The sequence below is a fragment of the Cydia fagiglandana genome, chromosome 5 (assembly GCF_963556715.1).
Source record: "Cydia fagiglandana chromosome 5, ilCydFagi1.1, whole genome shotgun sequence".
Classification (NCBI taxonomy): Eukaryota; Metazoa; Arthropoda; class Insecta; order Lepidoptera; family Tortricidae; genus Cydia; species Cydia fagiglandana.
The window spans coordinates 11,606,421-11,626,318 of NC_085936.1; the positions used below are offsets into that span (position 1 = coordinate 11,606,421).

Here is a 19,898-nt window from a genome sequence, read left to right on the forward strand (position 1 = left end):
AGAAAAAGGGTTTTCAAAAAGTAGAATTAGATACCTAGAATATAGAATTAGAACTAAGTATTACTTAAGTACCTATTAACTTTCGAACTTTATCCCTTTTCTTGACTAATTAAAAAATCGTGAAGCCTCGATTGTGCATGATAGAGCAAAAAAATGCGCTTAGAAAAAAAACACAAAAGAGGGTGTAAAATTATGTATCTTATGATACTTTGCCAAGAAAAGGCTATACCGATACTAGGTACTTACACCTACACTGCCACCGTTGTTACTTTTGACGATAACAACCCACTAGGTAGGTACTACTTATAGTGTCTATTATTTTACATCAGTATCATAATAACTTAGTTCCAAAGTTATTATCTCCTTAGTGGTGAATATGTAACTCGGTATCGCTTACCGGTGTCAGATGAGTAAGAAATTATGTTAAAATATGTGCCCTGTAGGTACAGGAACAACTTTCGCAGAACTACTGATCTTGTACGCCTACGTGCTATTGGATAACATTCGTAATAACGTGTGTGGATATTTAACTGTATAATAAACTTCCATATTGATACTTATGCCTCAGATAGCACTCTATTGTATTTTCGTCGCCACAGCAGTCGTATTTTTATGAGCATCTGATGAAAAATGTATTATATGCTGGCCCGCTGGATGACTTAATAAGGCATTGACCGTTGTTGACGTTTTCACGGGGGCGTATAAAGTCCTAAAATATTGATACCTACTAATTTCATATCAAAATTCACCACACCACATGTACACAAACTTGGCCTCGGGGGCGCTATATAGGTACACAATTTTTTCCCATCTACATATTTAATGTTGATGTTAATGGCATAGCAAACATATACTGGGTGTGGCCTGTAACATGAGCAAATAATTAAAACATAGATTGTACTCCTCAAACGGTGACACTTTTGTTCAACAAATTTAAAAAAATTATAAAGTATTTAGACTTCCTATTTTTCATACAAAATAAATATTATCTTCAATGGACGCCATCGCCACGCCATATCATTGTGATTTACGTTGCTTGTCACGCCTAAAAGATAACAAAATTCGCAATACATTGCGTCTTAGAATAAACTTTAAAGTGTATTATTAAAAATCAAACCACAAGTTATTTTTAAAAGTTGCTGAACAAATGTTGGTCAGTATGAGGAGTACAGCCTACAGTTTAATTTTTTGCTCGTATTACAGGCCACACCCGGTATACCTAATTGACTGCTAAGGAGGTAAGGCTGAAATCAACTCTAGGTAATCAAAATACTTTTGGATCATTATCTACGAAAAATGTGATAAGTATTTCAATTTCATTTTCACTGCAATACTCAACTTTAAGGGACGTGTTCATGTTCAATTGCTTCGAGAACAAGTTCAATTATTCAATCGCAAAACCTGCCTAATGACCATAATGTGCCAAACTGTAAAAATATAATAGCAAGTGAAGAAGGACAACGTTGAAATGCGTATTATCTTCGACGATAAATTCAAGTACCTATCTGCTGCCTATCAATAAAGGCCTGTGCACACCGGCTGCGTGTGTAGTGCGGAGTTGTAGTGTACAGGTCCTTATGAGAGACGGCACACCACTTGCGTACACGTGTGCGTGTGCTGCTCCAACATTTTAGCGCACGCGCACGTGCACGTCACGCACACGCAAGCCGGTGTGCACAGGCCTTAACTGGAAAATGGCGTCAACAATTGGTTTGGTTTTAATTGGTTAGGTCATGTTAAAAAAATACAATTTAATACCTACGAGTAACTATATTGTTTGTCAACAATACTGAATGAATATGAACTTCATCGCACTTGCGCACATTCACTAAATCGAGCAAGCAAACTTAGGAAAATTATTTTTATACAACAAGTATGTAATAAGGGCTCGCTTCTACAAATAAAACAAGCATTTATTTTACTATCGAGTTTTATTATTTTACTAGGTATAAATGTTATATCTAAAGGCTAAGATGAACTTTTAACATCAATATTTACAATTGGTTGAGTCAGTCGTAACTCTAGTGCGAGGTGTATTAAATATACATTATTAAATGAATTATTTACAAGGAATACTGACTTTATTTACACGATATACTTACATATTTAGTAAAAGGCGATTATTATATATGTGGCGTAGTAAAGACATCTGCAATTCTGAATCATTTAGGCGCTAACGGTGGCAATTCGGTCACCTACAAATGTATAGTCAGTGCCATCAATGCCATCATGTCAAGTTACCAATTTAAAGCTCATAATTCTTGTTTTAGTCAGTAAGTAATATCAGAACTTGACGACGTACCTACCGATAGACAACAGTACGATGAACAAATATTATATTTAATGTTGACAGAAATGAATTATTTTCTCGCTAAATAACATTTTCACAAATAGCAACGCTTAATGTATCGAGCGTTCGTGACCTCAGATATAAGTTTATATGTTCTTGTAGTGGCTCAATTACACCTATTGTAGGGTACCGTAATCGGACCCCGCGAGTCACGCTCGATCCACACGACCCGCACCCCTAGAAAGCAAGGCTCAATACTCTCAATACAACTTACAATCGTAATTTGTATTAAACATAAAGAGATTAGGCTTTTTAATGTGGCACACCACTAAAATAAGAAACAATTACTATGAAAAGATTACTTGCATCTGCTATCTACAATAAAATTACAAAACTATCGAGAATACTGAGCTCGTTAGTAAAGATGTGTTAAGTACTACAAAAAACATGATTTTCTAGCATAGATTGTCGAGTTTTTAAATCAATCATTATTAAGGCACATCTCAAGTCACCATAATGGACTATTTACTGACCTGTCCAGCATTCTTGCAACTTGAACAAGAAAATAATAGATACTTTTCTTTTAACAAATGTAGATCCTACCAGACAGATTGACACAATGAGGTCGCCCATCTGCCAAAATTATATCCCATCAGCATCAAGTATTCGGGGAGAGTTCCGTAATAATATACGTAAAAGTACTCTTTAAATCTTCGAACCGGATTTTTAATAAGTATACTAGATGTCCAAAAACTCAGTGATGCATTATAAACATGGCTATTTGTGAAAACGGCATCGGCAGCGTAAATGATGAATGTAAAAATTACAGTAATTCCAGAGAATAATTATCGAAAGAGCATAATGATTGAGTTTAACGTTGACGTACTTGTCTTGCACGTTTAATTAAGGGGGAAGCCTACCAACATATCAGATATGCGAATTAAACAAATATAGACCCTTTCTAATTAAGATAAGATCTTTGATAAGTGCAGATACGTTGGTGCAGCTACAAACCTGCTTGGCCAACGTTGTTCAAACTCGGAGTAATTAACAATGGAGCCACCATTAACAGGCGTTCCCCTCTGTCGAAAATAGGCGGCCAATGGTCAACCTCATGTCAACCATATGTATGGACTGACGTTTATCTGACATGACGTACCTATACATTTGATGTGCCCCTCCCCCGCAAAAAACGGCAGACTATTTTGTACCGAAAATTTTAGACATGGCGTCTCCGTTGGTTATATCCTCTAAGTGTTCAAAGGTCGAAAGCACGCGATTTTTAAAATAGGTACAAGTGTTGTTCTTAAAAACTAGGGAACGTTTTTATAGTTTTTGTGTAATCTCATTAATCTGGCATTGTTCGCTATTTCACAAACAGGTAAGTAAGTAGTTATCCCACTTTCAATTCAATGAAAACATGAAATGTTAATTATTGGGTCAAATTACTCAATTTTTTAATGCATTCCTACCTATATTTGCAGATTGCGACGACGGCCAGGTTAACAAGATTTTTAAAAACTTCAACAATATTTCTAAGGAAAACATTTCCATTTGCTGACTTATTATTAAATAGATTTCTTATTTTATTTACAAACGAAGCAGTCTCCATGGCTTAAGTAATAAATATTTGTATGAAACATTAATCTTAGTTTAAATGCTGAGTGACGGCCTTTTCTTTCGCACACTTTTGCTATTTTTGCCAAATATTGTGCCGATTACCTGTTAAAAGAAAGAAAATGTTAGATAACTTTTAGATTAAAATAATATTTATAACTAAATCAAAATAATAGGTATATGTAAACTGCCGAAGTACTGCGCACATCGTAACAATTGTTCCCATTTTACACAAATAGGTGAACCCTGCTTCCAACTTTCCGCTGGCTCTTAGAACGAACAATACGAACATACCTAGTACCTACATTAGAGATAGAATGGCCATCAACAGTGAGGCGAAGGCGGCAGCAGTGAAGAATGCGCGCCTCCGCTTTGGCACGTGGCGCAGCCAACACAAAAGTAAAGACGACGATATCGATACTAAAGCAGGCCACTGACGAGCCTTCCAAATGGATGCCGTTACAATGGATTCATCCAAATGGACGGCATCCTAATATTAAACATTGTACGTTTTTGACATTCACGGGCCGATTTTGGATTGCAGCCACGCAATTTGGACTGTTGGATGGCTCGTCAGTGGCCACCTTAAGGATGAGAGCCTACCGCGACGCAAGTCACGTCGTCCGTTCGTCTATTGGTCTATTAATTTTTTCTTTTGAATATAGGTAGGTACAGGAGCAATAGAAAGGCGGAAACGAAACTTCTACATATTTTCGCGGTAGGCTCTCAGAATAGGCATCAAATTTTCGCCGGCATGACGGCAGCAGTAAAACGAGCACGCAACTGCGTGTAAACGGTAAACGCCGTGAATCTGCTACGGACATATCGTAATACTTACTTTAGAAACAGAATAGGCGGCGAGCTTGCGCCGAGGCGAAGGAAGCAGCAACGCGAGCGCGCGCGCCTCGCGCAGCAGCGCGTGGAAGGCGAGCGCGGCGCCCGCGCACGACTCCGCCGCCGACACCTCGTAGAACTGGCACCCGAACCGCAGCGACAGCTCCTGACCCTCCTCCGCATGGACCTCCCTACCAACAAAACTTGAATAAAACCTCAATATCGAAAACGACAGAAGCGGAATGTTACGTACTCTACCTTTACGTTAGGTACCTTTCGTTCGACTACAAGTTAAAATAATCTTGAAGAATTTGCAAAAAATGTTCACTCATTTCGATTTAGGCACTGTGCGCGCCTGGGAAACCGGACCTCGTGGGTTAAATAAATACTGGTTCTTACCCTAAAGGTTCCAGGCAGCCATGCAGTGTATAATATAACTATTAATACTTACGAAACATATTTAACTTAATATCATTTAAAAGCTTGCTGAATAAAGAAAACATCGTGTACATCCCTGAATGTGCAGCACCGAAGAAGTTGACTATTAGTGACGTTAGTGTAATGAACTGATTATAGGCTATTTCCAAGGCCTGTGTCATAAGTATAAGTTCAGTAACCTGCTGCTTTGTCCTCTCACCTAGCGTGTTCGAGGTCTCTCTTGTTCCCCAAGAGGGTGACGGCCGCGCAGCCCGGCAGCCGGGTGCGCTCCAGGAGCGATAGCAGCTCGGCGGCCGCCAGGAAGGACCGCCGCTCACACACTGAATACACCACGGCGAACGCGTCGCCCCATCGCACGTGCTCTGCCAGGCAGCCACGAATCTGGGAAAGATTGATTCGATAAGTATTGACGGCATGAAGACATGCAGGAGAAGAATATTGTAAACCATTGGCAATGCCCAAGAAGCGCGAACATGTATTGAACAGTAGGTATGTTATGTTTAAATACGTGATAAAAGGCCCACTGATTAACAGTCCGCCGGACGGTATCAGCCTGTCAGTTAGAACAAAATTTTGAGAGTTCCGAACAACTGACAGGCCGATACCGTCCGGCGGACTGTTAATCAGTGGCCCCCTGTACCGTCACAGTCCGTTGTATGTACTCCTGTACCCTGTCTTTACTTAGTAAAGGGATACTCGTACCTTAATTAGCTACCTAGGTATTTATTCAATCCGAATATGTTTGGTGAAGGATTTACCTAAGCTCTCTTAACTATTTGGACCAGTCGAGACTGAAATGATGCAGTAAACTTAATTATCTGTTCCAGACTCTACCTAAGGAGTCAGTAGACATGCAAGGTTTTTTTGTTATGGTTATGGCGTGGAAGAATTACGTAAGTACCTAATTTTAAAAGCTCGTGACCTAAGAAACTAAGACCGTTCAAATTAATTTACCTAGTCATTATTTGAGTAAACCATATTCCAGAGACATTTATTTTAAAAATAACTATTTATTTAAAATAAACAACGCCACGCCTCAAGTTGAAAATCATAAAGCGTGGTATAAGTTTGGTTTGATTACATATTCAAGCCACTCAAAATGTTTGCCTTAATAAGATGTATTTCTCAAGACAGATTAATTTGAACGCTGGCGCCTATTACAACGGTGTCATGACATGTCTCCGCTTAATTAAAAGTAGCGGTGCTGATAAAGGTTTGGGGCACAAATTCCGGAAATTCAGATTCAGTTCCATTAACAAAAGGCAAGATTAAGCGTAATCTATTAAATAAATGTATTGGAACTCATTAAAATGCAGTCAAGACACAAGTGTCTCTGCGGGGCGCAATGGGGCCGGCCGCTTTATAATCTATTACGCAATTCAAAACATTGAAACACTTTTTTTACAGTTCCGTTATGGAATTTTGGACCTCCATCTAACACGCTCGTAAACAAAAGGAGTATTTTTAACCACACATTAGTGTTTTCTTGTTTTGAGTTGATATTCCAGTACGTGCCACTGAAATATCAACTGAAGCAAGCAACTGCGCCGAAATATCGGCAAGCAAAACATAAGGTGATCGAGGTTACTGGCCTCTTCAAATCATCTACTTCAGATGATGTTTATAAATGTATCATAAAACATATATACCTACCTAAATACCTACTACATATGTATAAGTCAGTAACAGTGCAGCAGTGGTGGGGTATACATAGAACACTGTTCCCGACGGATTGACTATTTTGAAACAATAGGGTAGAAGAGCTTTATTTACAGGCTTTAATGAAAAAGCAAGGAAAATTTAGCTTCGGCATATTTACTGCAAATGTTGAAGCTACGTATTGGGACTTATGTAATGCAGTGGGTAGTAGTACAGTTTAAAATTTACATTGGGAATTTTATTTTTCGCTATCCAAAAACTGTAGAAGTAATCATCGTAACAGGTCGAGTTGAATTTTCAAATTTTTTTCTGAACCCTTTTAAGGTACTTATTTACTTACATTTAATGTAGCGTGCAGCAAATTGCTCAAAGATTTCTAGAAAGTAGATCAAAAGGCACTAGGTAAGCTTTCTTCAAGACCCACCGACTAAAAACAATGACAAATTCAAAAAATTATACCAGCTTACGCAATAATTCGTTTCGCCGTCTGTTTTTGAGATAGGCGGTATTCCGCTGGAGGCGACCGCGGCCGCCGAGATCGCATCTGATAGCCGATACAAGACCCATAAACTTTGTCTAATTAAATTGTACGAGCATCAGCTCCCGCTACCTTGCAGATAAACATCACCATTGTCTACCGCTAAATGAATCTCGGCCTTTCCGGCTTCATTTACAATACTGTGGCCACTTAAATCTTTATTGTTCACCACCTACAGATTAACGTCGAAGGCAATAAAGTTGAACAGCAAAATAATTAACTTTATCAATTTACTTACTGCACAGTTAGAAGTGTCCATAATCTCGACTTCAGATACCGCGCCGTCGAACGCGACTCGGTGCTGATAAAGAAAATCTGAAACCAAACAAAACATTTGTTGGGTATTCCCAGCTAATAGCCACCACTAAAACTAAGCATCAATTAGTATCCTTTAAAGCTAGGATACCTATAAGGATTTAAAACGTAGGTACTTACAATAATTATTTACAGCAGCGGCCGGCAACCAGCGGCCCGCGGGCCGCATGCGGCCCGGGAACCTCTCACTTGCGGCCCGCACTGTAATTTGCTATAACATTACCGACAATTATGGTATAATGGATTGTTATACGGCCAGTCGCTATAGGTATAGCCATACCCTAAACGGACAGCTACATTGTTACCTTGTTTATCTTAATATAGGCAGTGGAATGCGAGTGAACGATAAACACTAAATTATGTTCTTTTAAGAGGCTTTCGCTACGTACTAGCAATGAATATTAAAATCAATTTCCTTAACATTTTAATTTCACTTCGAAGCGCCACGCCAGTGACGCAAAACACGACACTTGCCATTCGTTTAAGGTCGGAAGGAAGGAGACATTTCAATTTAAAGTTGCACTCGACAGCGCGCAAGTTGACGTCAATTGCTTGTAACAATAACTCGTAATTTTGCATATAATATTCTCAGCCTCATAAACGAAATGGCCTCTGATAATTATCTACGATGATTGTCGGTAATTTGATTGTAAACATTCACTCACCTCCTGTAGAGCTGTATTCACCTATGTACCGCTTGGTTAGATAACGCACGACGACCGCTGCAACAAACAAATAACTTATCTTATTATACCATTCAATTATGATGTAATTGATACATCAACCTTTACACCTTTTATAGACACGAAGTTACCAGAATCATGACCCTGGTCATAAAGCTAACAATGACCTAAGGTCGTTCCTCCTAACTTTCTACCAGAAGCGCTATAAGCATTGATTAGTCTTTTCATTCCACTCCCGGTATTTCGATCCAAGGGACGTATACAATACAAACAGTTATCAACAACAATGACGACGCAATTTTGGAGAAAGCCCTCGCCGACAGCTACCTACAAAACGACGAGGGAATCCTGCCACGTCGAAAGGAGCTGAAGAACCTATTCAAAAAGTTCATTACACGAGCCACGACTCGACGGGCGCGGAATAATGAAGATAGGTTTTTTTTTTTTTTTTATGAAATAGGAGGCAAACGAGCAGACGGATCACCTGGTGGTAAGCGATTACCGCCGCCCATGGACACCCGCAACACCAGAAGAGTTGCAAGCGCGTTGCCGGCCTTTAAGATGGGAGTACGCTCTTTTCTTGAAGGTTTGAAGGTACTTGACCCTTTGATGGATAATAATAATTATACGAGTTTCTACTCCATGACTGATGGAAATTTATGTTCTGATGCACTTTCTTGTTTGAATTACTATGCTCAGATCTGATAGTTGATGAAAGACTAGTTGTCTGCATTAAATCTTATGCAGCGTAATTTCTTATTTACCTTCCCTCGCTAACAAATGCTGTTTATTATTCCAGGCGCAGTTTTATCATCAAAGGCGGTGTTAGCCCAGGGGGATTATCGCCGCTTCCATTTTAGTCTGACTCTAGGCCCAAAACGATTACCCAACGTCTACGCAGCCTTATGCAACTGCAGGTCGCATGACAATGGACTTGGGTGGAATGCATTCATGACACATTCTAGGGCATCCGATTAAGGTAACTTGACCAAACGTTCTTCATCTCGATTGCGACTTCTGAGAGTAGGTACCTGCATCTCGATTGTGATTTCTGCATTGGATTTTTTTTGTTAATTCCCTGTCTCTTAAGCATAAATGCGTTGACAATAAAATAATGATTTCAATCCATGTAACCGCATCTTGTTGTTTAGTGCTAAAGAAACGCTCTGAACTAGGGAGATCCCTAATATAGTTAGTCATTTTTCTTAACATTACTAAACTCGGCCATTACACACTACACAATAAACGTGAAATCACAGGTCATTTGTAATCGTAATTAAGTACAATATCACAAAACTGTTTACGGTAAACATTGTACTCGTACTCCTTTGATTGACATCATTCGATAAACCCACTGAGTTACCATCAATAAAGTTGAATGGTTGTTAACAGCATTTATGAAGAATGAAGTTCTTAATGAGGCATTATGATTTTTAAAGACGTAACGTTACCGAACCACCGGCGGTAACACAAATTTATGAAAGACATGCCAAATTCCACACTCTCATTTTCCTTTCGTTTTTTTTCGCCCGCGCATTAAGTGCATACACTTTCTCCGGGACTCGATTACGCATTCGGTGATAAAACTTGACTGTTTAATTTGATCGAAACACTTTTAAGTCCATTACAAATTAAAAACAAACAATCATTTCGATCCGTTATAATTTTCGATATAAAAATCATTTAAATGCGCTGAAGGGCGTAAGACAAATTGCGATGATCAAGCTACATGGCACCACGTGGGTTGATAGATGGTGCTTTATCTTAGGAACAATGGATGTATCGGCAGGAATCTATAGGGTAATTAATAGATTACGAGTCTCATCGATCAAGAGTCGATTGATGCGCGTGTCGGCGAACAGGTAATACGCATCTAGGACTAGGATATACCAGCTTGGCTATGTTTATCTCCACTTTCCTCTATGCTGTCACTAGCAAATTAATTCTTGATTGCGCTAACATGAAATAAAAAAAACCTTAGATTCGTATACTCATAAAAATATTAATATTGTCATAAAAAACATAAAGTTTGTATCTGTTGTTATTGAAAATATAAACTGTTTAAGTTGACTCAAATATAAAAGAGGTGTATGGAGTATGGAGCACAGCAAATTTATTAAAACTGCTAGGTACTGGATTCGATTTATTTATAATAAAAAAACTCCGAGGCCCTCCGAACGTGAGATTCGACTCTTGTAAGTAAAAACCTATTTATATTAAATTACAGAAACATTTTTTCCTTTTACTCGCACAGAGAGGTTTGACATTAAATCGATGCGGGCCCATCGGGTGCTGTGGTTAATGTCGAGTATTAAGGCGCATAAAAAAGCGACTCCACGTGAAATTGTGGCTACGTGAGGGCATTACCTGTCTATAGTATCTATACTGACGCGTGCGTGCACTGGATACCACTGCGTGTCGGGTCACACACAACAAAGAATTATGTTCTGTCAATAACAATTTCATATTGGTGAAATTTATAGAGGATTAAAAGCCGATTATGGCATTTTTGAGTGCATATTAGGGTAGATAAATAACTTTATTTTTTGAGTCTATTTTTCGTAGTCAATTATAGTTTTGCCATGTCCGTCTGTCTGTCCATCCACGGTTTTGCTCCGTGGTCGTTAGTGCTGGGACGCTAAATTTTGAAATACTTTACTACTAAGCACAAATCAGTCACGCCGACTAAGCCGTAAAGTAAGATCAAGCAAATACATTTTTTTTTTCATTATTACGCAAAAAGTGGGGGTTTATTTTTTTCGCTTTAACCCTATTATGTGGGGTTTTTATATTTTTATACAAAATAAAATATCTGAATTCTGATAAAAGCACGTACACATTATACGATATTTACCATATTTTTTTACAGAAGCTAACTTTGGGCTTTTATGATATTTTAAGCAAATTATTTTAAATTATATAATAGAAATATTCTTCAAAACGATTGATCACTTTCTGTTTTACACTTCTATGTGCATGGATAAATCAATAAATTGTCCAATTGACAGTTAATTTCAAAATCTATATTAATATGATGCCGACGTGTACCACCGCCACCCGCCAGTGGTAGATGTCGGCGGCACCGCGGTGCATCACTGCGGAGTGATCCATCACAGCGTGAGAATGAAAAGCCGGCGACGCGACGGCGCAGTTTACTGTATAGGCGGTCCTTTTCACCCGATTAGCGAAGATAGGAGGATGAAAAGGATAATGTTTGAATATGGGTCTATCGGCTCGATTCGGAAAATGAATTAGATTTCTACTAGACCTCAACAAGTTACGATATGGATAATTTAAAGATATTTGTCAGATAGATATGTCAAATTTGACGTTTCCACGATTCTGGAGGTCCTCTTGAACGATTTCAACCAATAATGACCTAGATATCCAAGTCACATCTAGTCGATATCTAATGTAGATCTAGTTGACCTCTAAATCGTCTCCGAATAGGCCTGTATGTCTTTTTTAACGCGTGTGATGTCATAACATTCGTCACATCTGTGGGCTGTCGTATGTGTCTAGGTCAGTTTAAGTTTAATTTTCCGTATTTATCGATTTTTTATACCTATGTGTTTATTGTGGGACCTACTTATTCCTATTTGTTTGAAATGCACCGCAGTCCATAAGACGTCGTTTTCATCTCAGTTGTAAAAGTGACATACATATTTGTGTGATCCGGGATATTATTTTTACCATTTTATCTCATAAGTAATGCATGTCAAGCTATATGTATATAGCTGTACATGTACAGTGCTGCACAATCTACGCTCTTAATTGACATTGCGACAGATTCTCGACACCAAAAACGATTTCCAAGTTTATTTTTAGCCGCTGTCTGTGCCTTTCAAATTTCACCCCACGAATACACTTAATCAACTTCCAGGGAACGTCATGGCAGATCGTTAATAAAATACCTTATTGACCCAAGTTAATTGTTTTAACTGGTCGATTTAAAAACCGTTCATACGCATATCATCTCGAGACTGGCCTAGTTATTCGGACACCAGATAAGGGATAAACTGCATTAAGCACCAATGAAATTATAAACGACTAACGGACATTATGACCTGTAAATAACGTACGGCGGCTCCAGTAATGAGCTCCGAGAATAACTTAAAATCGTAGTCGCCGCTTTATGCTACGGGACGAGCTAAACGATGTTAGTCGGTCGCGGGTCCCTGCCACTCCCTCGTAGACAGGATCTACTTTAAAAACAATTTCACATGTCGGCCCAGCGCTTTTCTGTAATGAATTGCAAACGCGTGCGTCTACGCCGGTCCGTCAGCCGTCAGCCGGCGCGCCGGGCCGGCAATTAGGGCGGTGCAATTACACTCGACGCCGGTGGGTCAGCGCGATTTCCCGACACCGTCGCCTGGCGCCAACCGTTGTGTAACGCTAAAACGTCCGATTAACGCTTAACCGAGGCCCGAGGTCGTTGATCTACACTCACCTCATGTGCAAATCATAAAAGCTATTTTAATAACAACTTTAAACGCCTCTACTCTAATTAACACAGATTTTCTTAATTAAGTGATAATGTTTAAGTCCTGCTATGTAGGTTACGTTGCGACAGCTGACGCCGTGTCCTATAAGACGCCGGATTCATGAAAGTCTTTGACACTATTCACGATAACATTTTTTCTAATGGACAGACGATGTACCTACATGTCCAAACTGCACAACATGTCGAAATTAAACCATATTAAAACATTTATGTATAACATTTGTGTGTGTATTTGATAAAAGAAGTATTTCACTCGTATATATCGGTGTATTCAAATTTGTCCCCGCGAAGCACAGCTAGGAATAGGTATTTTATATAAATCATTCCCATTAGACCCCGCTTCGTGTATGGCGGCGGTCACGTGGGGCCGGGACAAATGGGAAATATGGGAATACACCCTCATACCTGCTATTCTCTACAAATTGATTGGTTTGAATATTTAGAAACACTCATATATATAGTTGCACCAAACAAAGTCTGCAGCGGATTTGATATCCCACGCAGTGTAAGTGTTATGTATACGTCATAATTTCATAGAAGTTTGACGTTTACTGCGTGGGCTATCAAAATCGCTGCAGACTTTTTACAGTCTGACTTTTTATAACATTCTTCGTGGAATGTCTAGGAAAAACTCCACCTGTCATCAGGAATGTATAATGCATCATATTATTAGTGTGTGCTTTTTGATAAGATGCATAATTAAATAATAATGGAAAACAATGGCGAGACAATACAAGGTGAGCTTATCATAATACCGTTTACATTGAAACATTCCGTCTGAAGGAATTTGGTAAACAACACCGGAGATATTTGTTGACGAATAAAATAACGATTTTTAAGCAAAGGGTAGGTATTCTAAATTAGAGTAAACTGACAGACTACGCTGACCTTTTTTTTAACCACATTGCAATTGCAATTGTTACAAGGAGCTTGTGTTCATTACTATAAGATTACGTAGTTTAATGTTGTATTAGAATAGCATAATTTTCTGTAATTTGTTATAGGCTAAGGGAACAAATTGCCAATTAAAAAATAAATACTTAATGTACACAAATTAATGACGTTTGAGCTATTTAGCTGCAAATAATCACTGCAATCGCGCGAACTAACGATGAGCGAACGAGAGTTCAAGGTTACGATAGCGATGGTGCATGCCCAAGTAGCACAGATTAGCTGTATAGCAGCCGCATAATGAAGTACGAATACGCTTGAAGCTGGAATAAAAAAGCTGCATAAGAGCTGTATAAGCCTCTTTTCAGCTTTTATAACTCTTAAATGGGCACAAATTATGCAGCCTTAAGTTCACATAGCTGTTTAAGAGCATTGTAGCAGCAATTTAATGGAATTATAAGGGGTAACAGGAGTTATAAGAGGTGTATATTGACTGGGTAAGAGACCACCAGTTACCCTTTATTCAGTTAATATGTCACATGTGCGCCCTAATACCGGGAAAGATTGACGTTGGGCTGAATAAAAGATAATTATTAACATACTTTTACACCTCTGCCTTAAAAAACATATTTATATTGAAGCAAAAACCTTTAGCGCAACAACACCATAAGTCATTTTGTTAAAGTGTTTAGTTAAATGTTAGTACATGATCTTTTATATATTAATGTGAGAAAGATGTTTGGGAATGCAAGTTTATTGACATTATATATATACATTATCTAAGAAAATTTCAATGCGCCACGAGAATAATCAGGATTTATTTAAATTAATGATATAAATAAGCTATTGTGTAAAAACTACTTTAGTGGTTTGGACGGAATTATGAGATAAAAAGTTAATAATACGTTATAGGAAGTGCTAAACTAGTGATTTAGGTTAAGAACTCATGCACAAAACGTTATTGTTGCCCTTAAAAGTTGGAAAAGTAATTTAAATTTTGTAGGTTATATACAATAAAATGGCGGTCAATGTTAAAAAGCAACGTGAACCGTTAAAATTCTAATATGCAGCATACGACTGTTATATATCTGATTAAGATACTTAAGTGAACCACTATAAAGTCCAAGTCGTTCTTTCGATACACTAGTGAACCTCTAAACAGTTATAAGGCATCTTGTGAACGTTTAAATAGCCGCTATACACACAGTCTCAATGGTAGTATAATAGGCTGCTTAGCGGTAAACATGTTCAGCGCTAAGCCGTATTATGCGCCACATGTGTTCGATTATACGTCTATTGGTTTCATAACAGTTCACTCGTTCTCCCTTATAATAAGTCAGCAAAATAAAAGCTGCTTTAGCGGTAAACATCTTCAGTGATAAGCAGTATTATGCGCCACATGTGTTTCATTTATAGGTCTATTGGCTTCATATTAGTTCACTCGTGCTCCCTTCAAAAGTCAGCGTAATAAAAGCTGCTTAGCGGTAAACATGTTCAGCGATAAGCTGTATTATGCGCCACGTATGTTCCATTATACGTCTATTGGCTTCATAATAGTTCATTCGTGCTTCCTTAAAAAGTCAGCGTAATAAAAGCTGCTTAGCGGTAAACACGTTCAGCGATAAGCTGTATTATGCGCCACAGGTGTTCCATTATGCGTCTATTGGCTTCATATTAGTTCACTCGTGGTCCCTTAAAAGTCAGCGTAATAAAAGCTGCTTAGCGGTAAACATGTTAAGCGAAAAGCTGTATAATGTGCCACATGTTTTCCATTATACATCTATTAGCTTCATAATAGTTCACTTGTGCTCCCTTAATAAGTCAACGTAATAAAAGTCCACAATTACCTCCTTATACAGCACATGGCGTAATTTTATCCACTAAACAGACCTTATAACGGTTAAAGCATTTGATAACCCTTAAAGCTGTATAGGTTCGTAGCAAATATACCTTTATATCACTCTTTGCGTATTAATGGTAGTTTTCAGAGCCGTAATGCAGCTTTTAATCAGCCCTAAGCTATATAAATATCACTGAAATCTATTATACAGCTGTAGGACCACGAGTGTGCTGTTATAAGTGTCTTAATACGCACAGAGCGTTAGATAGAACTAAAAGTGAGTAGTTATAGAGCTATCTGTGCTACTTGGGTGGGTATACCTAAGAAGGAAAAAACCGGCCAAGCGCGAGTCGGACTTGAGCACGAAGAGCTCCGTACCGTTACGCAAAAAACGGCAAAAAAATCACGTTTGTTGTATGGAAGCCCCACTTAAATATTTATTTTATTCTGTTTTTAGTATTTGTTGTTATATTGGAAACAGAAATACATCATCTGTGAAAATTTCATCTGCCTAGCTACCACGGTTCATGAGATTTCACGGTTCATGAGATACAGCCTGGTGACAGACAGGCGGACAGACAGACAGACACCAGACGGACAGCGACGTCTTAGTAATAGGCTGCCGTTTTTGCCCTTTGGGTACGGAACCCTAAAAATTGCATTTTGTTAAATTTCGTTGATACAATCACGCTAATTAATGAGAATATAAGTCTCGCAGAAGAAAAAAATAGTCCTAGCCTCATAGACAACATGCCAATCGCTAACGCTACGAAGCGAACGAACTGTCTATGGGCCCGATTCGGATTTTGAAATAGATATCTTTTAGACATCACCAAGATACGATAACGATATGTTTAAGATCTAACTTGTCAAATTTGACATTTGCGCGATTCTGGAGATACTCTTGAACGATTTCCACAGGATATGACTTAGAGATCGAATTCACATATCTTAATCTAATAGATATCTTAATCTATCTAACGTAAAAGTGACATTGGTTGCCCGAATTGCGCTGCAAAAGAGAACTAGTTGATATACTATAACGTATCTAGAATGGATCTAGAACGTGTCGTCTCTTGTGAATATATTGAAGTTCGAATACGGCAGACTGTCACTAATATGGAAGAGTGATAGAGCTACTCGTAGAGACACAAAGCGATTCGAAGCGATTTTTGCTTAGTTTTATTTATTGTAGTTTTGAGCACAGCAATGTATGGGCGGGTTCCAGTGTCACCTTGGCTAGGCCCCCTGAACTGTTAATGTTCTTATTTTAACTGTCAACACAATTTTAAAGTACATTACATATCTAACGAAAAGTAATAAAGAAAGATTATGACGACGAGTATCTATTTGAGGACTATTATCCTTTTTGTATATTGTGGACCTAATAAAATAATACTTAACTATAACATGTGTCTCTTGTGTCATAGAGAAAAACATACATAGAGTGCTCACACCATACATCAGTTTTCGACTGCGAAAATAATAGTCGTTTTGTTATAAAAATTGATGTATGGAGTGAGCACTCTATTTTTTATTTATTTCTCTATGCTTGTGTTTACATGAATTACTTTTAGAATTGTACATAATTATATTAATTAATAATTATACAGGAATTGTAAAGATGCATTCATCATCCAAGGATGGAACATTGTTAAAAACAAATTGTATTTTTAATTATGCACACATCAATCTTTAGTCTGTTAATTAAATGGACATCATTATTAACCAAAAAACTCTTTTTCACGTGTTCTCTCATAATAAATGCTTCCCAAATTTGCAAGGCTGTTAACCTGTTGGCCGTAATCATGCATGGGTCGTAATCATGCATGGTTTCACATTTTATTACATTCTTCCATTTATTATGTTTGTAAAAGACTGTTTCTGAAAAAAATAAATTTATTATACACTCATAAGGAGACATCGTGTAGGTACATTTTCCGGCATTTATGGTGCAACGGAGTGGTGTTAACGGAATTGGTATAAATAATTTCAACCCTAATGATTAATTAGCGTTAATTACGTTAATATTAACCTTAATTTACCATTTCAGTTGAAAATATCTATACCAATTCCGTTAACACCACTCTGCTGCACCAAACATGCTGGAAAATGTACGATCATTGCTCATAAGAAAAAAAAAGTACCTACTTAGCTAGAGTTAGACCAAGATAAGTCTGCAACGATTCTGATCGCACACGCAGTGCAAGTGTTATTTTAAACGTCAGGCTTCTATGAAATTATGTCGTATAAAATAACACTTGCACTAGTTGCACTGCATATGCTATCAAAATCGTTGCAGACTTTTGTTGGTCTAACTCTAGTTAGTTGTTATTTAATGTTTTTACGGTGTTCCGGATATTTGCGAAGCGTGCGCGGAGCCGAAGCCAACACGTAAAGTCCCTTTGGACACTTTAATGATATTTGTACAGGGTACGTTGTTTTTATGTTTATAATTAAGGACATAAAATTAATTTTACTTTTATATACTTACGTACGAAAATGAAAATTACAAAATTTTACATTACCTACCTAGTAAGACTGTGATAAATATTAAAAATCCTGCATTTGTATAAATCTCATCTAAGTACGTTTGTATTTAATATAAAATACTAACCCGATTTCCCGCACCGCGGACTCCCCAACACTACCACCCGAATGCGATTTACAGTCATCTTCATTTGTGCTGTTTTTCACGACAGTCTCATCAAAGTCATGCGTACTCGAACATATCGACGGCAAAGTTCGCAAACAACATGGTCCAATGCACTTATAAACTCACGATTCACGACGCTTAAAAATCGCAAGGATCTATCTATCAAGTTGTATCGTAAAATATATCGTTCGCGATTTGTTGCGTGTGCTCGGTGTCGGGCGCGACCAGCTGCCGCGACGATTCTGGCGCGACTGTCGGAATCGCGAGCCTCCGAGGGCATAGCACAGCGCCGACGCAGCCTCCGCTCTATGCGTAAGCGCATAATACAACGAGATGACGTATTTACTACGATAGTGCATCGACGTTTGTTGTTATTGGGAGTTGGGAGCTAAGAAACTTAATTCGTCTTCAATTTACTTAATGAATAAAAACTAAAATTTATAAGCTAAGGTATAAGAACTAGGAACTCTATTAGAAATATGTCATGCCTAATTTAATTTAAAACGATATCTTTCGTTACACAAAGGGAAGTTGAATATAAAGAAAACAAGATTATGAAGCAATGATAGAGAAGACTGGTAAAGCAAAAGGTTACTTATTTTATTTATTAATTTTAAAGTAAAATCATAAATTTAAATTAGGACGGAACACCTAACAGGGTAGGTGTTTACATACTTATTTATACAATTAATTAAGCACTACTCGTAAGTAGGTTTACCATCATAGCATCAAACTATGATGGGCAAAATAATAGTCAATGAAATTAACTGAGATTAGATAATCAAATTACCTCTCGTACAGCACTATTCACCTAATTAAGACCAATGTCGGTAACCCGAAGCTTACGCGTAACACCAGAAGCGTGCGTGGTACTAAAATGGTAATTAATACTTAATGGGCCCGTAAATTTAGTCGTTTTGGGTACTTATAGGTCTTGCAAACCTGTCGCACGGGGATCAGGGCTATAACCGCGTAAATCGAAGTTCGCTAATTGCGGGCATTTTTCTCAGTCACTCTAATCACGCCTTCATCGGAGTAAAGGAGAAAGATCCCAGCAATTTGCGAATTTCGGTTTTCGCGGTAGCCCCTCTGCTCCAGATCGGCACGTCGGCGACATGTCAAGGTGAGAGCGTCGCGGGCGCAGACGCCCGCCGCAATAAATTCGTTCTTGCTGAGACGTAATTGGATCCGCCCCGCCCACGCTGGCCAGCTAGGCTACTCCGCTTCCTCCAGCCCATTGTAGGTTAGACCACTTTACCACGCGACAAGTGCACCTAGGACAGATGAGACCGATTTCGAACCCTTAAGCCGACCACTGACTAACAGTCCGCCGGACGATATCGGCCGGTCAGTTGTTCGTAACTGTCAAATTTTTGTTCTAACTGACAGGCCGATATCGTCCGGCGGACTGTTAGTCAGTGGTCGGCTTTATGAATGAACTAATACCGTGCAATCATGATAATAGACATTCTAGTTAATAAAATAGTAGCGGTAACAATCGTTAAACCCGTCATTGAATACCACTAAGTTTGCCAAGAAAATTGCTATAACGCGTTATGTAGAGAAATTTCATACCTATCGATTCCACGTATGAAGATGGCTCAAAGACGAGACGGGTGTCTAAAGACAACTC

At 38.3% G+C, this 19,898-nt stretch overlaps 1 protein-coding gene across 1 annotated transcript; it reads right to left on the reverse strand.

Annotated features, from left to right (window-relative positions):
- Positions 1–1,912: 1,912 nt before the first annotated feature.
- LOC134664476 (ras-related and estrogen-regulated growth inhibitor-like protein) lies at positions 1,913–18,502 on the reverse strand. Its single transcript, XM_063521151.1, has 6 exons — positions 18,227–18,502; positions 8,357–8,413; positions 7,615–7,691; positions 5,379–5,560; positions 4,746–4,932; positions 1,913–4,012 (listed from the first exon to the last, which is right to left on the reverse strand). The coding sequence occupies exons 1-6, from the start codon at positions 18,288–18,290 to the stop codon at positions 3,944–3,946; spliced, it is 636 nt and encodes a 211-aa protein (XP_063377221.1). The 5' UTR covers positions 18,291–18,502; the 3' UTR covers positions 1,913–3,943.
- Positions 18,503–19,898: the final 1,396 nt, after the last annotated feature.